This window comes from Procambarus clarkii, chromosome 56 (assembly GCF_040958095.1).
Source record: "Procambarus clarkii isolate CNS0578487 chromosome 56, FALCON_Pclarkii_2.0, whole genome shotgun sequence".
Taxonomy (NCBI): domain Eukaryota; kingdom Metazoa; phylum Arthropoda; class Malacostraca; order Decapoda; family Cambaridae; genus Procambarus; species Procambarus clarkii.
In genome coordinates, this window is record NC_091205.1 from 24,397,873 (window position 1) to 24,421,641 (window position 23,769).

Below are 23,769 nucleotides of genomic sequence, written 5' to 3' on the forward strand. Positions count from 1 at the left end.
TGCAGCCAGCCACCTGTTCGAACTCCAACCACCAAACTACCCGTTGATCGCTACGGCTCCGCTGATTGGTCGCCGGTCTGGCTGCACCTGCCTCGCCCCCCCCAATACTACCTGATGTCTGGGGTCGCCCCAACATCAGTCCTCAGAATGTTCAGTGCTTTCGTAGCCAGCACTCCTCCCAGCTAGACGTTAGCGTGTACTGAGAGAGGTGGTGGCTTTAAGCCAATATTCCAGCACCTCCCACTTACCTTTTGTATTGCACTTCTTGTTATTTTGCCTTAACGTAACTTTTCATTGTGTCATTTAATTATTCTTATTTTTTTGATTGATTTTATTATAAGAATTTGTTTGTGCATTATTTTCATGTTTTGATTTATTTAACGTAATTAAAATTTCATTGTTAAAGTTTACTTGTGTTTTGTGTGTCTTCTCCTTACCTTACCACAGACGAAGTTCCAGTTTTTTCTATTTTTTTTTATAACTATGTGACGAGGCCATACCCCTAGCCTTAAACAGCCGAACACCAACGCGTTACCGTCACAATATATATATATATATATATATATATATATATATATATATATATATATATATAAATAAATAAATAAATTGTACTTATACTTAATATTTGGTAAAAAGTATGAATATGTGGTACTTTCAAGGCATTAGAAGATGGACTGCAAGATGTTCCTCAGCTATGTGGAGGTGCATTGGAGTGATGCCGTGAACTACCAAGAGAAATGTCATTCAGGAATTCAATTTCTATGAAGACATTTGAGACATTAAAAATTGAGACGTTAGAATTCAATATCTACCGAGACCTTACCTTGTCGATTTAACTAGTGACAAGACTAAGTTTCTCGATGTGATCATCCTAATTCATATTTAAATTGAGGAGTGTTGGCGTTGCTGGTTGTGTATTGTGTATTCCAAATGTTATTGTGTATTTGTTAATGCTGGGTGTACATTTATGACCAAGCAAATGAAGACGTGTTCTGCCTTGAGACATCTAAATCATGCCTGGCAGCCAAATGAGCATAAATATAATTGATTTTGTCTTTAACTTCATATTTCAGCTCGTTTTAAACACCATAATTCAGTTCATGGGTACTAAGAATCATCTATTTATCATTAAATGCTTTACATCAACAAAATCGTCAATTACTCAGCTGGACCATTGAGTTTAAATTGACAACTGCATGCAGAACTGTAGCCAAATAAATCTTGAACACCCTAGAATCTGCCCCCCTGGGGCGTAAACCCCTGACTCTGCCTGCCCCCCTGGGGCGTAACCCCCCTGACTCTGCCTGTCCCCTGGGGCGTAACCCCCTGGTTCTAGATATCCTAGAACAATGTTTCCAAGTTTGCAATCTTTTCAAAATTACTCGCAAAAAAGTTTACAAATAATAAGCTATATTTGTAAATTGATGGTGTGTGTGTCTGGTTGTGTGAGGCAGGTGACCAGGCGCTAGAGGGCGTAGGTGTCTCGCTTAATGTTTAACATTATCTTCACCTCCAGCCCCACCGTGTTGATAAGTCACAGAGTATTTTTAATGGTGTACTAGAGGAGTCTCTCGGCTGCGTACGGGCTCCTCTCTCCCCTCTTCCTTTCTCCCTCTCCCCCCACTCTCTCTTTCCCCTCTCCTCTCCCTCTCTTCCTAATTTCCCCCTCCCCTTTCCCTCCCTCCCTCCCTCCCATGTCCCTCTCTTCTTTTCTCGCCCTTCCTTCTCTCTCTATCTTAATCTCTCCCCTTCTCCTTCCCTCCCCACGCTCTTCCAATCTCCTCCTCCTTCTCCACCTTTCAGAAAATGAAATACAGAGTGTGTATTAACACATTTAGGTACATCTGCATTTGTGCAGCTACCCTAGACTATATGAAGGAAAGTACTGTGTCAAAAAGATGCTACGTGATGTCTAAAAATCCCCATCACACAGGATGGTTAGTCATACAGAGGCATGTGATAAGCGGTCTGCACTGGCAGACTCTGGGTGAATTATGAGGATATCATCAACACAAGAGTGAATAAGGCAGCAGTGGTACTAAGAGTCCCCATCTCGCTGGATGGTTAGGCATACAGGGCCTTATGTTTAGTAGCCTGCACTGACAAATTTTGGGTACACTGTGAGGATATCTTCAAGAATACGAGAGTGAATAAAATAATTGCAGAGCTCCAGGTACCTCATGCCAACTGGTCTGAAAGGTCTAATAACTGGGCATTCAGTGATGTAGAGCGGGAGATCGTGCCGCAGTTCCTGCTCACAGAGTTTGCAACTGGAGTGCTCAGGATTAGATTTTTTTTTTATTAACACATTTAGGTACATCTGCATTAGGGCAGCTACCCTAGACTATATGAAGTGGAGTACAGTGTGTCAAAAAAAAAGCTAACTAGGTGATGCTAAAAAATCCCCATCACACAGGATGGTTAGTCATACAGAGGCATGCGATAAGCAGTCTGCACTGGCAGACTCCGGATGCATTTTGAGGATATCATCAACACAAGATTGAATAAGGCAGCAGTGGTAATAAGTCCCCATCTCGCAGGATGGTTAGTCATACAGGGCCATATGTTTAGTAGCCTGCACTGGCAAATTTTGGGTACACTGTGAGGGTATCTTCAATAATACGAGAGTGAATAAAGTAATTGCAGAGCTCCAGGTACCTCATGCCAACTGGTCTGAAAGGTCTAATAACTGGGCATTCAGTGATGTAGTGCGGGAGATCGTGCCGCAGTTCCTGCTCACAGAGTTTGCAACTGGAGTGCTCAGGATTGGGAGATCCGTCACCTGCAGCCACCTGCCACAGGTAACGGTAACCCAACCTGTTCCTTGCAACCACTGTGTCGCACAGTCTAGTGGATGTTTTGTGCTGCCCATAGACGTAGGTTTCAGATCTGAACAAATCATAGCTTTTTATACTAATACTTTCCAGGTCGTTGGGAGTCAGTAAGTCTTTCCTATCAGATCTGAATGTTTGGACCAATACAGTTTTGACAGCAGAGATGGGGATACCTAGATCTAATTCAACTTCAAACTTGTTACACGCTAATTTGGCTGCAATGTCTGTCTCATTATGATGGGTTATATTTATGTGTGAAGGTATCCATACAAAGGAGATTCGAGACTCTTTACTCTGTGCATCAGTTATAGGTCATTTATATATTTTTTTTTTTATTAACATATTAGGTACATCTGCATTAGTGCAGCTACCCTAGACTATATGAAGTGGAGTACAGTGTGTCAAAAAGAAGCTAGCTAGGTGATGCTAAAAAATCTCCATCACACAGGATGGTTAGTCATACAGAGGCATGTGATAAGCGGTCTGCACTGGCAGACTCCGGATGCACTCTTTTTTTTTTTTTATTAAGTTATGAGGTACATCTGCATTAGTGCAGCTACCCTAGACTATATGAAGTGGAGTACAGTGTGTCAAAGAAGCTAACTAGGTGATGCTATAAAATCCCCATCACACAGGATGGTTAGTCATACAGAGGCATGTGATTAGCGGTCTGCACTGGCAGACTCCGGATTTAGGTCATTTATAATTGGGAGTATTCGAATAAAACTCTAGGGAATTAGCCAGCCAACTTCTATCGATTTTGTGGGGAAAGAGGATTTACTCAATGCAGTAAACTTTGATCCTCTCTTAATAGGACCAATACCACCGACTCAAACCAGCCTATGACAGTCACGTAACCCAGACCATTGACCCTGAAAAACTGGGCGAGGCTAGCACCACGCATCTGACCTACAACCTAGTACAGAGGAAAGTGTGTGACAGATAGGATATGAATATAAACATAGAAAAAGAGAGAGAGAGAAGGATCCAGTATGCTAGAGTCGACCCGGACACAGCCGGGGATTCCACTATTATTTAGCACAGGATGCAATCGAATGGAGCATGGATGCAATCATGGAACATTTGTAAATGAAACACGTTGCATACCAGATGAGCAACAATCCTCTAGATTATTCCAGAGCGCCTCTGAGCTCGGGTGTCGCTGTGTGGGAGGAGTCAGGAGGCGAGGCCACACATCCCCGGGTGTACATATATATATACAGCAACCCGAGGCACCTCTACCCTCACTGTGAAGACGTCACCGTCTTACAGACAGTAAGTCACAACCACGGGACTGAAAATCAGACAGCCAAGCTACACATCGTACCCCCTTCCATCTCTCTAGCAATATGAAAGCTGTAAGTACAATATCCTGATGGGTTCATGAAGTGAAGGTCAGATCAAATAGTGTTAAGCCCTCAGGCGTAAACATACATGCATGTAGCGGCTCCTGACCATAATCAGAAACTCAGGAAAAAATGACTTAGTCTTTGCACAAAAAGGATGGACGTATCTGTCCTGATACAGTGGACCCATGAGTTGTTATTTTTTAAGGACATTTCGAGTATTAGAATATTGTGTTAATTACTTGTTAATTATGAGGCTATTATGTGACTTGGTGATATATGATTAGTGAAGTGATATGAGTTATTATATAATTATTAGTGATTTCACTTTATTTTTGTGACTATCGTAGGCTTATTAAGTATATATGAATATTAAGTAAAGAAAGGCTTATGTTTTAAACAAATTAAAGAGAGAGATGAGAGATGGCAGACCAAGGTTAGCACAAAGTTAGTTACAAAATTCAGTAACACAAGTTAGCTTTTGTGTTACTGAATTTCGACATGAAACATTTGTTTAAAACAACACAAATATAAGACCAGACCTAACCTCTCCTAGCAATCTTAGGAGGGCTTGGGCTTAATATAGTACACGCTTTGGCTTAATATAGTACACATACTAGACTTAAGAATATTTAAGTCTGTTTATTAGTCTTGCTTTGTCCCAACTATAAAATTAAACGTGCTCAAACAAATTGTTGGTAGTTCAATCACTACACATTGGTACTCTCAACCAGTCACTATAAGTGCTATAAATAAAATGCAACAGGTGGGAGCCAATAAAATACAACAAGTGGGACCCAATAAAATGCTATCCTTTCAGAAGGATGAGTGTTGTATTCCTCGCATGAGACCAATCCAAGAATTTATTATTGGTAACTAGTGGTTTTATATTATTGTTTCGTCTCAAAGGTGTGAGGTGTTCAGTTCATAAACTGTTATCCTATAGGACAGGTGCTACAACGCTCGTATAATATAAAATTGGGAACAATAAATAGGCAAAGCAGGTGTTAATGGGTCACTATTTCAGAGAACAGGTGCTACATGGCCAGTATTCCTTTCACTATATATTACATCTCATTTTGTTAAAGAATGTAAACATGTTCTCTTGTCCTTACAGTTGTCGCTGATGGTGGTGGTGGTGGTGGTGGCCCTGGCCGCCCTGATGGGGTCAGCCCGAGCTATGCCTGACCCCTACGCCCTGGCTGACCCTGACCCCGCGGCTGACTCACATGGGAGTCACGAACATGGTGGTGGTTTTGGGCATGGTGGTGGTTTTGGGCATGGTGGAGGTTTTGGCCATGGTGGAGGTTTTGGCCATGGTGGAGGTTTTGGCCATGGTGGAGGTTTTGGCCAAGGTGGTTTTGGCCATGGAGGAGGTTTTGGCCATGGAGGTTTTGGCCATGGAGGTTTTGGCCATGGTGGTTTTGGCCAAGGTCATGGTCATGGTCACCACCATGATTAATGTTGGACTGTTCTTGAATCGACACCTCATCCTTTCCCAAATAAATATCCTTAAAAGAAAATGAATACCCAGCAGTACCCAATCAATAATTATTGTATATCATAAAATTCAGCAAATGTAGAGCACATTTTTTAAAATGTTACAAAAAAGCGACAGAATTTGTTTCACTGTGCTCTGAAGACAATGTGACTAAAGAAGACTAGGAACCATTCCGACAGCTCTTCGCCAGCCTCCAGCAACGCCAGCCTACAGCAACGCCAGCCTATAACAATGCCAGCAACCTTTAGCAACGCCAGGTTTCAGCAGTGCCAGCTTTCAGCAGTGCCAGTCTTCAGCATCTCCGTCCTCCAATACTCTCAACCTGCAGCTTGTCTTTCCTCGTGTTTCATCCTCCTCCAGGAATCAAAGACTCAAGAGGCAAGTCTAACCTCCAAGAACTAAGGACTGGTGAGGCACTTCAACCCTCTAACGAAGGGCTCATATGAGGCTTCCAGCACAGAGACAATGTACAAATAATGCTGTATAAACCACGTTATTGCCCAAAGAAATACACAAGATTTGTAGTCGAAAGGGAATTATTTCATCTCCTAAACACATGCAGTAACCAGCCATATTTCCTTACGTACTTTCGTATTCAATAATGAATCTTCAGAAGGATCCTTCCTTCCTTCTGAAGATGTATTATTGAATACGAAAGTATTCAAGGAAATTCCTGTCTTAATCCTTCCTTTGTGTGTATGTATATATATATGAAAATATATATATTGTTACGGTTAACTCCTACATACCTTGAGGTTACCTTGAGGTGCTTCCGGGGCTCAGCGTCCCCGCGGCCCGTCCTCCTGGTTGCCGGACTGATCAACCAGGAGGCCTGGTTGGCTACATAGCAATAGATTCTGCCTTTTCCTTACCACCAACGTATCTGCCTGCTCCAACATTAAGATTCAACAACAACAACAATGTGTGCCACACATATTGTCTAGACAAGCCTCATCCCCCCCCCCCCCTCACCCTACCTTCCCCCAGAGACAGCAGCACCTGCCGTCTGGCCGCCCGGCGCTCCCGATGCCAGTCAAATTATCGTAATGATAGTTATCCAACCTGTCCTCTTAAAAAGAACGTCGCTTTTGGCCGTTTGCCCGTATGGGCGAATTTGGACGTAATTTGAAAATGAAAAAAATATGAAAATAAATTTGGGATTTTTTTTTTCAACAACAGTAAGTTAAGGGTCCTCTGATAGGTTAGGAGGGCAGGAAATTCTCATAAAGTTTCAAAACGTTATGAAAAACGTTAATTTAAAGTGTCCTCTTATAACCTCTGCGCGTAAGCCGGACGACTCAAATAGAAAACGGAACAGAACGTCACTTTTGTGAGTCGATTTCATTTCAAATTACGTCCAAATTTAGCCATATCGCGCATACCAGCCAAAAGTGACGTTATTTTTAAGAGGACGGGTTGAGTTATCTCCCCGGCTCCTAGTCTAAAGCTCCAGAATTCGCGCCAAGATGACGTTATCACTCGTATATTAAGGCCTGCCAGCGTCCAGCGCAGGCGAGAATTCTACCACCTACCACACATATCAGAGCAGGGCACCGCTCCAGTGCCAAGTAAGTCTGCTACGGGCTCATCATAGCCCGTGCTACTTGCCCCGCTCCTGTGCCAGGTAAGTTACGGGCTCACCATAGCCCATGCTACTTGGAACTTGTTCCGAGTAGCTGAATCTATAACAACAACGTCCAGCGCATCAGTTACGGGCTATTCATGCCCGTGCCACCTCCTGGTTGGCTTAATCTTAATCAACCAATCAGCGCATCAGACTGCCCTTCAAGTGCTTAAAGTGCTATGTACTTAAACATCTACCCTCGCTCCCGGGTGACGGTAGACCCATATAACATTTTTGTATAAAGTTTTAACTTCACTTTTGTTATTAACCTAAATTTCACCTGTAATTCTTTTCTCTAATGATTGTGTTTGAGCCAAGTGGATAAGGGGTTTTGTTTGCATTAATTGTTACTTATCATTTTGGGTAAATTAAAGTCATTTTTTGTTATATTAAATGTTCGAAGTTTTTATTCTCTTTGGTTTTTGCCCGCAATTATTACACCGTATACGTCTCAGGCAATTTTATTTTATTTGGTGTTCTCGTTTTTCTTTATTAATATGCGTTTGGCATAACATCTCCCTGAATAGTTACTGCTCTATTCCAGATCACATCACAATAATATATATATATATATATATATATATATATATATATATATATATATATATATATATATATATATATATATATATATATATGAGAGACTGTCAGACCACGAAGATCCTCCTGAAGATGTATTATTAAATACGAAAGTACTTAAGGAAATTCCTGTTTCAGTTCTTCCTTCGTGGTCTGACACTGTCACATTTTTCATCACGTGTTGATTTTCGTGATTTACACACACACACACACACACACACACACACACACACACACACACACACACACACACATACACATACACACACACACACACACACACACACACACACACACACACACAGTGTATAAGCAGTCAAGCGGTTGAGAATACCATGACAAAGCGAAAGCGCTCCAGCTATTATTTCCAATTTCAATTAGATGCCAAAATGCAACTATATAGGGAACCCGTTGCCTACCTGTTGAGCAATGGTCTGCAAAAATTCTCCAGAGACAAGTTTACTGCACTGATTATCCTTCGCATAAACAATAAGAGCGTCAGTGTTTCCTCCTCATGCTAACTACCACACTCTCTTTCTCTCTCTCTTTCTACGTGATTTCTTCACGTCTCAAGCCCTTCCTTAACCACATCTAACCACCCGGGTTCTAGGACACTCAAGGCTGCTATAGCTCTCGTTCAATGGTCATTAGGCGTGTCAGCTGACTTTGGTTAGGATAGGATTGGTTAGGATAGGTTAGGTTAGGTTAGGTTAAGTTTGTGCTGCAGTTTGACAACTATAAACAGAGGAGATATACACAAAGATATTAATTTTCCTATAATTTATTTCCTGTATAACTCCAGCGGTGTGAATTCGTGCACACAACCTACGTTAATAAATTCACACAAAAAAACACACCATTTACACACAAACACAAATACCTTTTATACACTATACGAAAATAAATATTTGTTAGATACTCTAAACTACCGTTGGATTACGAAAGATTTGGACGACTACTTGCAAGGACCTCCTCATCAGATACAGTAACAGACAGCAACACTTGCGTCTGAGAACAAGCACTTATAATGAAACCAGAAAATCAAGTTTGAGAAAACGCAAGAACATTATCCTGGACTTTTAACCTTTAGCTGTGGAACGAACGAACGAATTAATAACACGAACAACCCACGCAGACTACATTGAAATAATTCATTGCAGTAGCCTATATATTTACTTCATTTCAAAGATTATTTGTTTACAGAAAAATACAAATGCACGAAAACAATGTATCCTTGTATTCTATTTTATATATTCTATCTTTATCATTCTATTTATCTATTCGATCTATTATTATCTATTCTATCTATATTCTATTATAACATTTTAATTTGAGGTATGTTCGTGTGCCAGCTAGTAGTGGGGGAGGGGGAGATTTGGAATGAGGAAGGGGTGACTGGAGAGAAAGAGTAGTGATGGATAGGAAGGGGGGGGGGAGGCACTGGAAAGGATAGGGCAGTGACTGGAGCAGGAAAGAAGGGGGTGAGTGGGAAGAAGGGAGTGATTGGGACGGAGTAAGAGTAATTGACTAGGATAGAGGGAGATTGGGAAGGATTGAAGGTGATTGGGGAGGATAACTGGCGAGGAGTTGGTGATTAGGTAGCCTGTGGTTATGAGGAGGAGGAGTAGGGATGATTAGGAAAGAAAGGGTGTTTGGGAAAATCTTCGAGTTATTAATGTGTTGCCTTGTGAAAAATTGGCTCCATTAAAAAGCTGAGGTTTTGGGGGCCTCATCATCAAGCGTAATTATCTGATGTGTGGCGAGATCTAGGTCTGAGTGTCGGCAAGGAAGCAAAGTCGTTATTCTGTATATTTAACCACTCTATTATGTTTAACACATCCCTAACCCTGTCCATGGAGGACAGAAGAAAATGTATATATGCTGGTTAGCATTGTAAATGTGTGGCCATGTTTGTGGTAGAAAATAATAAAAAATAAATAAATAAATAAATAAAAAAACACTTGCGCAGCCGTTGTGCGATTTTATTTTTATTAAGCCTTATTTTAATGTTTTTTAATGTTTTTATCACTCTTTGTGATTTGAAACGAAAATGGTTGAGTTTGAAAACACTTTGACATTAACATTAATTGAACATTTATAAAGACAAGAAAAATATATCATTAACAACTGCACTATGAAATGTTTGACAAAAAAACAGGTGCGCAGTGCAGGGGTTAATAAGGTCTTGTTCTCCCCTCCTTTAAATATGCCTTTCAGGATTTGCAATCTTCTTTCCTCAGCAGTAGATTCCAGAATTGTTTTATTATCTACTAACACATTTCTAGTATCTTGATATGTTTACTTTACATATGGAATAATGTGTAAGGTTCTGCGTACATAGGAGTTTATCACACTAGCCTTGCATCTATTTGGACATTCGCTGTGACTCTTCATAAACATTACTATGTAGACACGTTTAATATCAACTTAAATTCTGTGGTGAAGGTGGTGTCTTTGGACGTAGATGACTACGTAGATATCGAGGAAAGGGAGTGTACCATCTACCCTTAGTTCATGGGTCAAATTAAGCACCAGGTTTTGGGTAAGTAGATCCAAAAACTACTGATAGATTGTTATCAAAGTTAAGATAACAATTCCTAGAGAATATGATTATATTCATGCAAGATTGAAGCGATAGATACTTGACGTCTACCTCTTTCTAACGTTATAGGACTTATTTTAGCCAACGAGAGGTGACCTGTAACGTCACCCGGGGGCGTTCTCGCGCCTGATTGGACGTTAACCGTTAGTCTGTTGCCAGATGTTAATGAGTAAGCACGCTTGACCCCTGCTGCTCTGTCCTCCAACCTAAATCATAGTCCTTAGAAATCCGCACGGAGTAACGAACCAATAGTGTTGATCCGCTAGGATTTGAAGGTATTACTAGATCCTTACTCTCAAAGAGAATTTGTCAACAGCAAGACACACACATGTACTCTGCCTGGTGACAAAAATAGTCACTAAAAACGGCCTTCATGCTACAAGATCTTCACTAAACACAATCTTCACCGGGCTCACAAGGTTATACATCTTCTTTATGCAGGTTTCTTAAACAAAAAAATGATCGGATTTAGCACATGAACCAGGACTTTTTTCCTTTCCTGAAGGCTAACAGCTAGGATCCAGTTTATTTTTTTGGGGGAAGGGGGGCCAATCAAGCCAGTAACCTTGACGGGGGAGGAGCCCCAAGTTACGAGAGCTCAAGCGGTATATAAGGAACAGCATCTCACACACTCAACACAGTCAACGTCAACTCTTGCAACATGAAGTCTGTGAGTACAACTTTTCAACTGGTAATACTCTCCAAATCTTCCCTGCAGATTAGTTCAATAGTTCTGTTATTGTCCTTCGGTAGTGTCTGAACTTTGTTAATGGTAACGTAATTTTCAGCCTATTGTGATCATATTTCTGGGGCATTAGGGTGCTGATTAGATTATTTTATTAGTAATACATTCATGCAAGCACAGTGGGTTGTGACTGTAGATTAGATTATTTTATTAGTAATACATTCATGCAAGCACAGTGGGTTGTGACTGTAGATTAGGTTATTTTATTAGTAATACATTCATGCAAGCACAGTGGGTTGTGACTGTAGATTAGATTATTTTATTAGTAATACATTCATGCAAGCACAGTGGGTTGGGACTGTAGATTAGGTTATTTTATTAGTAATACATTCATGCAAGCACAGTGGGTTGTGACTGTAGATTAGGTTATTTTATTAGTAATACATTCATGCAAGCACAGTGGGTTGTGACTGTAGATTAGATTATTTTATTAGTAATACATTCATGCAAGCACAGTGAGTTGTGACTGTAGATTAGATTATTTTATTAGTAATACATTCATGCAAGCACAGTGGGTTGGGACTGTAGATTAGATTATTTTATTAGTAATACATTCATGCAAGCACAGTGGATTGTGATTGCAGATTTTCATCATTAAATAAAACATGCTTGCAAGGCCACTGACAGGCTCATCGTGTATCAAGTGTCTGATTTTTTAAAGTACGTAAACTATTTTTAAGAGACGTGGCGAGTGTAAGTGTTGAGTATAGTCTCTTGTCTATGTACAGACATCTGCCCTACCGTTTATTCTCAATATTAACATTGTTCATTACTCTATTTGGCTAGAAGATTGATGTACAAATCAAATTTGAGTAGACTGTTCTATGTTTAGTGTGAGCAGAGCTATTACTGCTGCCAGCACTTGAGCACCTACAGCATATATCATGCTTGGTATAGTATATATGGTATACATATATACTATAGTATTTAATATATATCAAAGTCGGTAACACTAGTGTTATCGACCTCGGTTTTGAGTCAATTGTAGAGATCATGTCTGGAGGGGGGGGGGGGTTGATGGGTAAGCTGACTGGAGAGTCATAATACCTGTCAGCCCAGCTCGTTCTCCTGACTTGCCAACAACGTTCAAAATGCAAAGTACTAACATAAAAACATACGACCCCAAGCAACCCCCCTAACCTACCATACCGTTACACAGAAAACGTGGATATTTGTGAGTCGCTATAACTCGTCATAGCACTATGTAATGTGTACGCTGGGGGGCCATAACATGCAAAATGAAACGCATTAGTTCATGGAACGGGTTGATGTGATATAACCACTTGGATATGGACGGTAGAGCGAAGGCCTCGCATATTGCAGGTCAGCGTTCGATCCCCCGATGATTGTTGGGCACCATTCCTCCCCCACCCGTCCTCACCCAAACCCCTGCCTTCGTAGCCCATGCAAGTGGTATATAGCCGTACTGGCTTGGCGCTTTCTCCCCGTAATTCTCTTACCCTTGCCTGTGTCCACTTGGCCTGGACGGTAGAGCGACGGCCTCGCTTCATGCAGGTCGGTGTTCAATCCCCGACCGTCCAAGTGGTTGGGCACCATTCCTATTCCCCGTCCCATCCCAAATCCTTATCCTGACCCCTTCCCAGTGCTATATAGTCGTACTGGCTTGGTGCTCTCTCCCCGTAATTCTCTTACCCTTGCCTGTGTCTGTGGATCACTTCTAACAAGGTTCACCCCAACTGATGGTGTTCTCTGGGAAAGCACTCGACTTCAGAAGCTGTGGATCACACAGTATGTTGAATTATAACTACAAACCACTGCAAGAGACTTTGAAATATCAAGACATTGAAAGGAATCTTACCACGGGCATCAAGTATTATCCCCAACTGTTCACAACTCGAAATTCAATTGAACAAATTTTATTCGTAAATGAGTGTTCATTTATAATTATTAATCTGAAAATTAAAAACCCGTAAAAATTATACATTTTATTCTGGTAATAAAAACGGCAATGCCATTTGTGATCTAACGCTCAGTACAGGAAAAAATACATTTTAGTCAACAGTAATTGTTACAATTCTAACGCCGTTTATAACCATTATAAAAGGCGATACATGATATACGACTATATGATATATGTCATATCCCTTTCTTTTGTGCTTAGTTGCCATGCAATGTTTAATATTTCCAGTCGTCTCATGTATGCTGAAACATGCTTAAAATATCCCTTAATTGCCCGAAATTGCTCCCAAAATGATTCAAATTGAACCAAAGCGCTCCTAAAACGGTCCAAAGTATACCAAAGTGTTCCCAGAATGGTCCAGAGTAAACCAAAGTGATCCCAAAATGGTCCAGAGTAAACCAAAGTGTTCCTAAAATGGTCCAAAGAATACCAGTGTTCCGAAAATGGTTCAAAGTACACCAAAGTGTTCCCAAAATGGTCCAGAGTAAACCAAAGTGTTCCCAAAATGATCCAAAGTAAACCAAAGTGCTCCCAAAATGGTCCAAAGTAAACCAAAGTGCTCCCAAAATGGTCCAGAGTAAACCAAAGTGTTCCTAAAATGATCCAAAGTAAACCAACTTGCTCCCAAAATGATCCAAAGTAAACCAAAGTGCTCTCAAAATGATCCAAAGAAAACCAAAGTGCTCCCAAAATGGTCCAGAGTAAACCAAAGTGTTCCCAAAATGGTCCAAAGTAAACCAAAGTGTTCCCAAAATGATCCAAAGCAAACCAAAGTGCTCCCAAAATTGTCCAAAGTAAACCAAAGTGTTCCCAAAGTGTACCAAAGTGTTCCCAAAGTGTACCAAAGTATTCCCATCACATTCTTAAAAGTGACGTTAGATTCTGTCTAGAGTGCTAGCGACTCTGTCGTTAAAAATGTCACCATTTTCTTGCAGAAAAGTATTCAACTGTTTTTTCTTCCAATCTTTCAGTTAATGGTGGTGGTGGTGGTGGCCCTGGCCGCCCTGATTGGGTCAGCCAGCGCTATGCCTGACCCCAACGCCGTGGCTGACGCGCAGTATGGTGGATATGGTGGATATGGTGGATTTGGTGGAAGAGGATTTGGTGGAGGCGGATTTGGAGGTGGATTTGGTGGAAGAGGATTTGGAAGTGGATTTGGTGGAAGAGGATTTGGTGGAGGCGGATTCGGTCATGGTGGCGGATTCGGTGGTCAAGGTGGATATGGAGGCTATGGCTTCCGTGGCTAAACTTGGACAGTTGTGTCCAGGACTGTGGATCTCCTCTGACGCAAAGAATGCCGCCGTGTGAACGAGAAAACACAAAAAAACAAAAGAGCATGAAATGGACATCTCTTAACATTTCTAAATTCTAGAACGACCTCGATTATAAAACCAAACAAAATGTGTGATCTTGTGTTGTGAAGGGAAGCTGACGAACACCACCTCCAAGATCTGCAGCATCTCCAAGACCTCACACAACCACCTTCATGGTTGTTAGCCAGTTGTGATTGATCACTCACTAATTACAATTTGTTTCTCATCATAATGCATAGAAAATAAAAAAAATTATTTCAGATAATTGTTCTTTCCATTAAATCCTCAATAAATATGTTACCTAACATACAAAATACATTTTGATACCTTAAATATGTTACTAAAACACATAAGCTGACCACCTAATGATTTTTACAACCACAGTTAAATTTTTATTGCAAATATTGCAACTTCATATCTGATCTTGCACTCTTCCTATATCAGTAGTTCACTACTTTCCGTCTATGCACATTCGCCTAAACTTCATTACAATTCTTTGGCACCACAATTTTATCTTCAGTGATTTCAACGAACACTATGAAGCTATCCTGTAAAAATATAACAATAATGGGAACTCCAAAAGAACTATTGGCCAATTAAGTAACTACTATTTATAACCAACCAAAACTCATTCTTGCATCCAACCAAAGTCATTCTTATACCCAACCAAGCCCATTCTTATAACCACCCAAGCCCATTCTTATACCCAACCAAGCCCATTCTTATAACCACCCAAGCCCATTCTTATACCCAACCAAGCCCATTCTTATAACCACCCAAGCCCATTCTTATACCCAACCAAGCCCATTCTTATAACCACCCAAGCCCATTCTTATACCCAACCAAGCCCATTCTTATACCCAACCAAGCCCATTCTTATACCTAACCAAGCCCATTCTTATACCCAACCAAGCCCATTCTTATACCCAACCAAGCCCATTCTTATACCCAACCAAGCCCATTCTTATACCTTGCCGAACTCATTACTATTCCCAACCAAACTCACTCAACATCTTATTGGTGGTCCAACTAGAGATCAAATGAAGGTCCAACTCAGCACATCCATGACAGGAAAGACGACGGAACCACCACGTGAAGACAATAAGGACAACTACCAACACACAACAAACTACACTTCTCATCCCTGCCATTGACCAGAGTCGAGCTTCCCTCCTGACTCTGCCGCCGCCAACATTGCCGTACTCAACGTTGCAAATGTTCTCCACATTGCAAATTTGTTTAATAATCAAAACGCATCATCGACAAAAATCATTCTTAGAGCACCATCAGTTATTTTTCTGCATTTAATAACTGTATTATCCTTTTTATATGCTAAATATTAGTTAAGGCGCGTCACATAATGAACTCATTTGCAGTGGTTATATTAAAAATAAAATTATAGTATAAATGTTCTAACACTATATTACCGCATCAGAGCACAAAGTACCGTACTGCTCAGGTCATGGTAACTAATTGGCTTTTCAGTTCCGCTGACAGTCTTACAGTCACGCCTTAGCAGTTGCTGACATGACCTCTGACCCCTTGTAACTCATGGGAATTACACAGCGCCTTAAAATTCATGAAAGGTTCTGGAAGCTCCAGTAAACTCTAAATGCTCCCGGTAAATTGTTGAAGCTCAGGAAAAGCTTCTGGAAACTCCTGGAAGCTTCTTGAAACTACTGGAAACTCCTGGATGCTTCTTGAAACTACTGGAAACTCCTGGATGCTTCTTGAAACTACTGGAAACTTATGGAAGCGTCTTGAAACTACTGAAAACTCCTGCAAGCTTCTTGAAACTTCTTGAAACTCCTGGAAGCTTCTTGAAACTTCTGGAAACTCCTGGAAGCTTCTTGAAACTTCTGGAAACTCCTGGAAGCTTCTTGAAACTTCTGGAAACTCCTGGAAGCTTCTTGAAACTTCTGGAAGCATATTGAAACTACTGGAAACTCCTGGAAGCTTCTGGGAACTCCTGGAACTTCATGAAAACTCTTGTATGCTTCTGGAAGCGTTTTGAAAGTCAAAGATATTTCCTCATGAAAGTTTATCCCCAACCTTTGGGAGGCGCTCCCTGGAGCAGTGATGAGTAATTGATCACAAGTCAATTACTCAAGATCAACTCTTAAATATAAAGACTTGATCCTGCGTTGTCTTTAGTCTACATAATGTACAATGTGGTATATCATTATTTTGGAGCAGTAACAAAAATCCAGCACAGTTTTCTTCGAATAATTTACATTTCACAAATGAGAGATTTTACTCGATCAATCAGGGGAGACTTTTAGAGTAAGGGGGAACGCTTCGTTCAGCCAATGGCAAGAGTTTATTCATAATACCCACAGTGAATAAATGTATTACTATTTGCCAAACACCCGCTTCTCTCGACCTGCCACTCCGTTAAGAATACAACTGTTCAACCTGGCCCAGAAACGTACAAACCCGAGCAACCCGGTCGAGGGGAGCCGGTCGGCCGAGCGGACAGGACGCTGGTCTTGTGATCCTGTGGTCCTGGGTTCGATCCCAGGCGCCGGCGAGAAACAATGGGCAGAGTTTCTTTCACCCTATGGCCCTGTTACCTAGAAGTAAAATAGGTACCTGGGTGTTAGTCAGCTGTCACGGGCTGCTTCCTGGGGGTGGAGACCTGGTCGAGGACCGGGCCGCGGGGACACTAAAAAGCCCCGAAATCATCTCAAGATAACCCACTCAATCTATCGAGACAGATGCGCAGATATCGTCAATATTACAGTATACTTTCATCTTTACTAATAGGTCATATTTTTAACGGCGTAGTCGATTCTATTGAACTGGACAGGAGTCGATTAAACCTCACGTTAGCATCTACTTCACTGACGTCAAGATGTGCGGACTAACACTCTGACGTCACTGTAACGTCACACGAGTCATTACGGTGACGTCAGGTGATTGGTAACATTTCACGACACATTTCTTCCCGAAGTTGAATAGACTCATTTATTTTATTTGTTGTGGGGGGGGGGGGGGGGGGGGGTGTGTTTGAAGACCAACTTTCTGTATTTTTTCTCCAACATAAAAAGTCTTGGATTTTTTTCTACAAATTGTATAAATATTTAAACGTAATTTAAAGGCCTTAATTTAAATTTAAAGGTCTTAATTTAAATCTAAAAGGTAATTTAAAGGTCTTAATTTAAATCTAAAAGGTAATTTAAAGGCCTTAATTTAAATTTAAAGGTCATAATTTAAATTTAAAGGTAATTTAAAGGTCGTAATTTAAATCTAAAAGGTAATTTAAAGGTCTTAATTTAAATCTAAAAGGTAATTTAAAGGTCTTAATTTAAATTTAAAGGTAATTTAAAGTTCTTAAGACCTTTACATTATATTTAAATCAGTGCTCTAGCTGATCCTGTTAGTTATCGTACCCTGTCTGTTTCCTGTTATGTATACTGCCCTGGCAGTTCCTGTCATGTATACTGAACTAGTTGTTCTTGTTATGTATACTGCCCTGGCTGTTCCTGTCATGTATACTGAACTAGTTGTTCTTGTTATGTATACTGCCCTGGCTGTTCCTGTCATGTATACTGAACTAGTTGTTCCTGTTATGTATACTGCCCTGGCTGTTCCTGTCATGTATACTGAACTAGTTGTTCCTGTTATGTATACTGCCCTGGCTGTTCCTGTCATGTATACTGAACTAGTTGTTCCTGTTATGTATACTGCCCTGGCTGTTCCTGTCATGTATACTGAACTAGTTGTTCCTGTTATGTATACTGCCCTGGCTGTTCCTGTCATGTATACTGAACTAGTTGTTCCTGTTATGTATACTGCCCTGGCTGTTCCTGTCATGTATACTGAACTAGTTGTTCCTGTTATGTATACTGCCCTGGCTGTTCCTGTCATGTATACTGAACTAGTTGTTCCTGTTATGTATACTGCCCTGGCTGTTCCTGTCATGTATACTGAACTAGTTGTTCCTGTTATGTATACTGCCCTGGCTGTTCCTGTCATGTATACTGAACTAGTTGTTCCTGTTATGTATACTGCCCTGGCTGTTCCTGTCATGTATACTGAACTAGTTGTTCCTGTTATGTATACTGCCCTGGCTGTTCCTGTCATGTATACTGAACTAGTTGTTCCTGTTATGTATACTGAACTAGTTGTTCCTGTTATGTATACTGGCCTGGTTGTTCTTATTATGTATACTGCCATACCTTTCCCTGTCACGTATCAACTGAGCAGAGACTGGCGTCACAAGAGCTTAAGCGAGTGCGATACAAGCCAACTTTGCCGAATTATTCCCAAGATGTTCTCCCTCGCCTTGATAGCTTAAATTAATCGATCTTGAAAAAAACAATGTTGTTGAGTTTTTTACTACATTACCGTTTTTGTATCTTCAGGTAAAAAATTACACTTCTCTCGGTCCTTCATCTTTAAAGATGATTTGCCTGTTTGTAATTCCCGAAGCCGAAGTTATTTGTTTGCAGGAAAATTACCAATTTCCTGCTATGGATTTAGTGTTGTATTGAGAGTCAGAGAAGTGGTTTGATCATTCATTAAAAGTGAACATACTATTAATGTTTCAAACATGATTCGAATCTCAGCTCGTGCTACACTGTATAGCACAATTCTCTACACAAACGTGAAATAGAAAGAATATTTTAGTAATTCATATCGGACATTTCAAATAATGCCAAAATTCAAAATTATATGCAAATTATATATACCAAAAAAATTACTTTATAAAAAACAAATCGATTGTGCTTTTTTATTTTATTAATTATATATACAAGAGTTCCCATGTGCATGGGAAATAGGCTTACAGGTTCCAGAAGATGAGAGGAAATGTCAGCACTGTGGAGAAATGCCCGACAGACCACTGGAACATTATCTAACACAGTTCACAGTTACAAAGCCATTAAGATTTCTTTCAACAGAGCAGAATAAGATTCTACTCTGATTGACAGATAAGAGTCAACAGAGCAGAAGTTGTTAAACACATGGGACAAAATCTAACTGAAGCTACCATACGAGTCATTAATACTCATACTCCGCTCAAGTAAAACAGAAACAAGCAACACTTAGTGGGCCAGCCAGAGGCTTAGGGCCCGCGCAGGAATATCCCTGCACAAAAAAACAAAACAAGCACGCACAGCGTTTCGGGCAGGTCCTTAATCCTATTTTTCCCGGGAATATGACCCGCCAAATCGTTAAAAACCAGATACCCATTCACTGCTGGGCTAACAGAGGCTACAGTTTAGGATTGGTGCCCAGTCAACCCTCCCAGGCCAGGATACAAACCCAGGCCAAAGCGCTAGCGAAACACCAGACGAGTGCGTTACAACTTCGCCAAAAGGACTACCAAATTCCTCAAGGTTACCGCTATAATCCAGTTGATATTTTTTAGGAGACGAACCAACGTCTTAACCTTGACGGAGGAGGAGCGACACCATGCCACAGCCCCTCAACCGGTATAAAAGCAACTGCTGGCGCTCTGCAACCTAACACAATCATCGAGAAGTGAGGTCCTGCAACATGAAGTCTGTGAGTACATCGAACATTGAACGTAGTAAACAAATCCACAAGGGCTGTGACGAGGATTCGAACCTACGTCCGAGAGCATCCCAGACGCTGTCTTAATCGACTTATTTACTTGATGCATCACGTTATTGTGATTTCTGTGTGTATTGAACGTAGTAATCCTTCCTCGACCTTCCTTCGCTGATTTGCCAATGGCGTTGTAGCTGCAGTCTTGAGTTTAATCATGGAATAATGAGTTTAATAATGGAATAAGGATAATAATAACTACATAACTAGTTGCTTTGTGTCCATATTGTGTGTCCCTATTACGTTTAGAAAAACCACAAGTGCCTCCCTCCCCTTTTATGTTTAGAAAACCACGTGTCGTCCCCTATTAAGGTTAAAGGACAACAAGCGTCCCCTATTGTGCCGTGTCCTCAATCGTTCCAGTTATGTTCCAAGAGGTTATCTTGAGATGATTTCGGGGCTTTTTAGTGTCCCCGCGGCCCGGTCCTCGACCAGGCCTCCACCCTCAGGAAGCAGCCCGTGACAGCTGACTAACACCCAGGTACCTATTTTACTGCTAGGTAACAGGGGCATAGGGTGAAAGAAACTCTGCCCATTGTTTCTCGCCGGCGCCTGGGATCGAACCCGGGACCACATAAGTCCAGCATGCTGTCCGCTCGGCTCCTCTTAAGTGCCTTAAGTGTCGTTCATAAGCGTTTGGGGTGGACATAAATAGGAGCTGTCTCAAATGGACCAATTATAGCCTTCTGCCGTGTTCTCTATTCTTACATTATAATGCTTATGATACCTCAAACTGCTTCACGTAACCTTAGAAGTCTACTCAATCAAATCATAAACTTACTCATAAATGTTCGTTTTGTAAATTTATAATTGGGTTAGTTTACACAAATTTACAGTAAATTGAAATTGAAATAAGTTTATTGAGGTAAAATACACACCAAGGGATGAGGGAGCTCAAGCTATTCTCACCCCGTTCAGTACAACGTGTTAATACATATATAGACACAGCACAAACAATAAACATATTACCGAACATTCTGAGAGATAAACATACACATTTTTTTAATTTTACAGTAAATGATTTACCTAGGAGAAAGTCATAACAACGTAGCGTTCTAAAGATTAGAATGACCTGTGGTCTGTGCCTCTTTTCGGTTAAATACAAAGAGGAATTCAATCGATTTTCTTCCAATCTTTCAGTTTACAGTGTTGGTGGTGGTGGTGGTGGTGACCTTGGCTGCTCTGATGGGGCTAGCCAGCGCTATGCCCGACCCCTTCGCCCTGGCTGACGCGCAGTATGGTGGATATGGAAGAGGATTTGGTGGAGGTGGATTTGGTAGCGGTGGATTTGGTGGAGGTGGATTTGGCGGTGGATTTGGTGGCGGTGGATTTGGCAGAAGAGGATTTGGTCATGGTGGCGGATTTGGTGGACGAGGTGGATTTGGCGGCGGCCGCTTTGGATACGGTCGTTAAACTTAAGACAGTAGTGTCTAGGACTCTGAATCTCCTCGGACGCCATTATAAAACCAAACAAAATGTGTGATCTTGTGTTGTGAAGAGAAGCTGACGAGCGTCTCCAACACCTGCAGCACTTCCAACACCTAATATCCACCATCAAACACCCGTCAACATCAACACCTTCAGCCGTCAACGCCGATTGAACGCCGACCGTCAACACGGTCGGCGTTCAATCCCCGACCGTCCAAGTGGTTATGGACACCATTCCTTTCCCCCCGTCCCATCTCAAATCCTTATCCTGAACCCTTCCAAGTGCTATATAGTCGTAATGGCATGGCGCTTTTCCCTTACAATTCTTCCCCCCCTTCCTTTCCATCGGGAGCGCCGACACGGTTATCTTGAGGTTATCTTGAGATGATTACGGTGTAAACAATAGCCTTTCATCATGGTTATTTAGACAGTTGTAACTGATCACTCAGTAATTAGCAGCGTAAATAAAGTTTTTTTTAACAATATTACTATTATTTGCATCCTCGGTAAATAGACAAAGAGGCTAAGGCATTAAGTTGACCTACACTAAGATGCCCAAAATATGTTATCGATTAAGATAGCGTAACGGAATCTTTAATCTCTAGAGAACATTCCCTTGTCCTGCTCCAAAGAGTTTCTAATACAGCTATCACGTTATTCTGATTTCCTTGTGTTTATCCTGTTGTCGCCGGACGTGGTAAAGCTTGTGGCCCAACCTGATCCTGGCAATTACTATGTCGCATTCAATGTATTGTGGACCTGCCATTGTATAGATGGCACCATACCTATACTAAATCCATTGCTTTTTATCATTCTCTGTGTACGCTAACATACGAAACGCAAATGACTCGTCCTTGAGATTCACTATTGCGTAGCTAAATAACAGGATTATCGCTACAACTAACTAGCCAGCATTCAAGAGCTCTACCCTAGTCATCGTAACCTTGGCATTCAGTCTCCCCCGCTATGATGAGTGAGGTGTGTCCCAACCCCTCGCACGACCAGGGATAAGTTTTGAATGTCAAGGGTTCGAACACGAGGTTGGATCTCTTATACGCAGGCTAGGACAAAAGTGCAGGTTGCTATGGAAACTGCGTTTCGCACTTAAACGAGAATGCATTTGAGGATGATGTAAGGTAATTATGATAAAAAAGCACTAAGTCAATATTTACATAAATAACATGTGACTTCCCACGACCACGTGTTTTTTTTGTTTACATGCGGCTATGAGAGTCAAAGTAAACAACACGTGACTTCCCACGACCACGTGTTTTCTCTTTACATGCAGGTTTGGGAGTCTCTGTATACACCCGCATCCGTCAGATGAATTTGTAGGCGATCTTAATACCCAAATTGAGAGCCGTCTGAGAACCCGACGTCGCACGAATGGCAGGTTTCAGCCCCTCAAAGCAAGAAAACTACAGGGAATGAACACGAGTATATAAAACATCTCGATAACAAAGAAACTTTTGTGGCACGTAAACAAAGAGTTTCGGAGACAACCCACTGAAAGAAAATCGTAAGTTTTTAAAAAAACTGTAAAGTAACCACACACACACACACAAGAGAAAATGCCAAGATAAAAATAATGGGTCGACTTCACTAGCCCCACCGGAAGAGAAGCAGACATGGCACAATATCTGCAAGATATGGCAAAACCTCTGCAAGACATGGCAAAGCCTCTGCTAGATATGGCAAAACCTCTGCTAGATATGGCAAAACCTCTGCAAGATATGGCACAAACCTCTGCAAGACATGGCAAAACCTCTTCAAGACATGGCGAAACCTCTTCAAGACATGGCAAAACCTCTGCAAGATATGGCACAAACCTCTGCAAGACATGGCAAAACCTCTTCAAGACATGGCAAAACCTCTTCAAGACATGGCGAAACCTCTGCAAGATATGGCACAAACATCTGCAAGATATGGCACAACATCTGCAAGACATGGCAAAGCCTCTGCAAGACATGGCAAAACCTCTGCAAGACATGGCAAAACCTCTTCAAGACAAGGCAAAACCTCTGCAAGATATGGCGAAACCTCTGCAAGATATGGCACAAACCTCTGCAAGACATGGCAAAAATGCAGAAAGCTGAAGCTAGCTGAGCAAAACCTGCAGCCCACATACACCCACAAAGGGAGTAAGGATAAGGAACTTGTTAGCAAGCGGAGCAATGCATCTTCCTCCTCCTTGTAGAAGTATGCAGGGAAGATAACAAAGTATAATGACAAGAATAATCAGGATAACGAGTGCAATATTCAACGAGGACGAATATGGACAACCAATCACAGCCCAGGA

At 41.2% G+C, this 23,769-nt stretch overlaps 2 protein-coding genes and 1 long non-coding RNA gene across 3 annotated transcripts; all 3 read left to right on the plus strand.

Annotated features, from left to right (window-relative positions):
• Nucleotides 1–4,042: 4,042 nt before the first annotated feature.
• On the plus strand, nt 4,043–6,215 carry LOC123770755 (uncharacterized). The gene is made up of 2 exons (XM_045762911.2): nt 4,043–4,195; nt 5,301–6,215. The coding sequence occupies exons 1-2, from the start codon at nt 4,187–4,189 to the stop codon at nt 5,643–5,645; spliced, it is 354 nt and encodes a 117-aa protein (XP_045618867.2). The 5' UTR covers nt 4,043–4,186; the 3' UTR covers nt 5,646–6,215.
• Nucleotides 6,216–11,112: 4,897 nt separating this feature from the next.
• On the plus strand, nt 11,113–14,733 carry LOC123770757 (keratin-associated protein 19-2-like). Its single transcript, XM_045762914.2, has 2 exons — nt 11,113–11,159; nt 14,127–14,733. Exons 1-2 carry the CDS (start codon nt 11,151–11,153, stop codon nt 14,400–14,402), a joined length of 285 nt encoding a protein of 94 aa, XP_045618870.2. The 5' UTR covers nt 11,113–11,150; the 3' UTR covers nt 14,403–14,733.
• A 4,976-nt stretch (nt 14,734–19,709) lies between these two features.
• LOC123770760 (uncharacterized) lies at nt 19,710–21,953 on the plus strand. The gene is made up of 2 exons (XR_011223064.1): nt 19,710–19,979; nt 21,183–21,953. It is a non-coding gene; the product is annotated as an uncharacterized lncRNA (long non-coding RNA).
• Nucleotides 21,954–23,769: the final 1,816 nt, after the last annotated feature.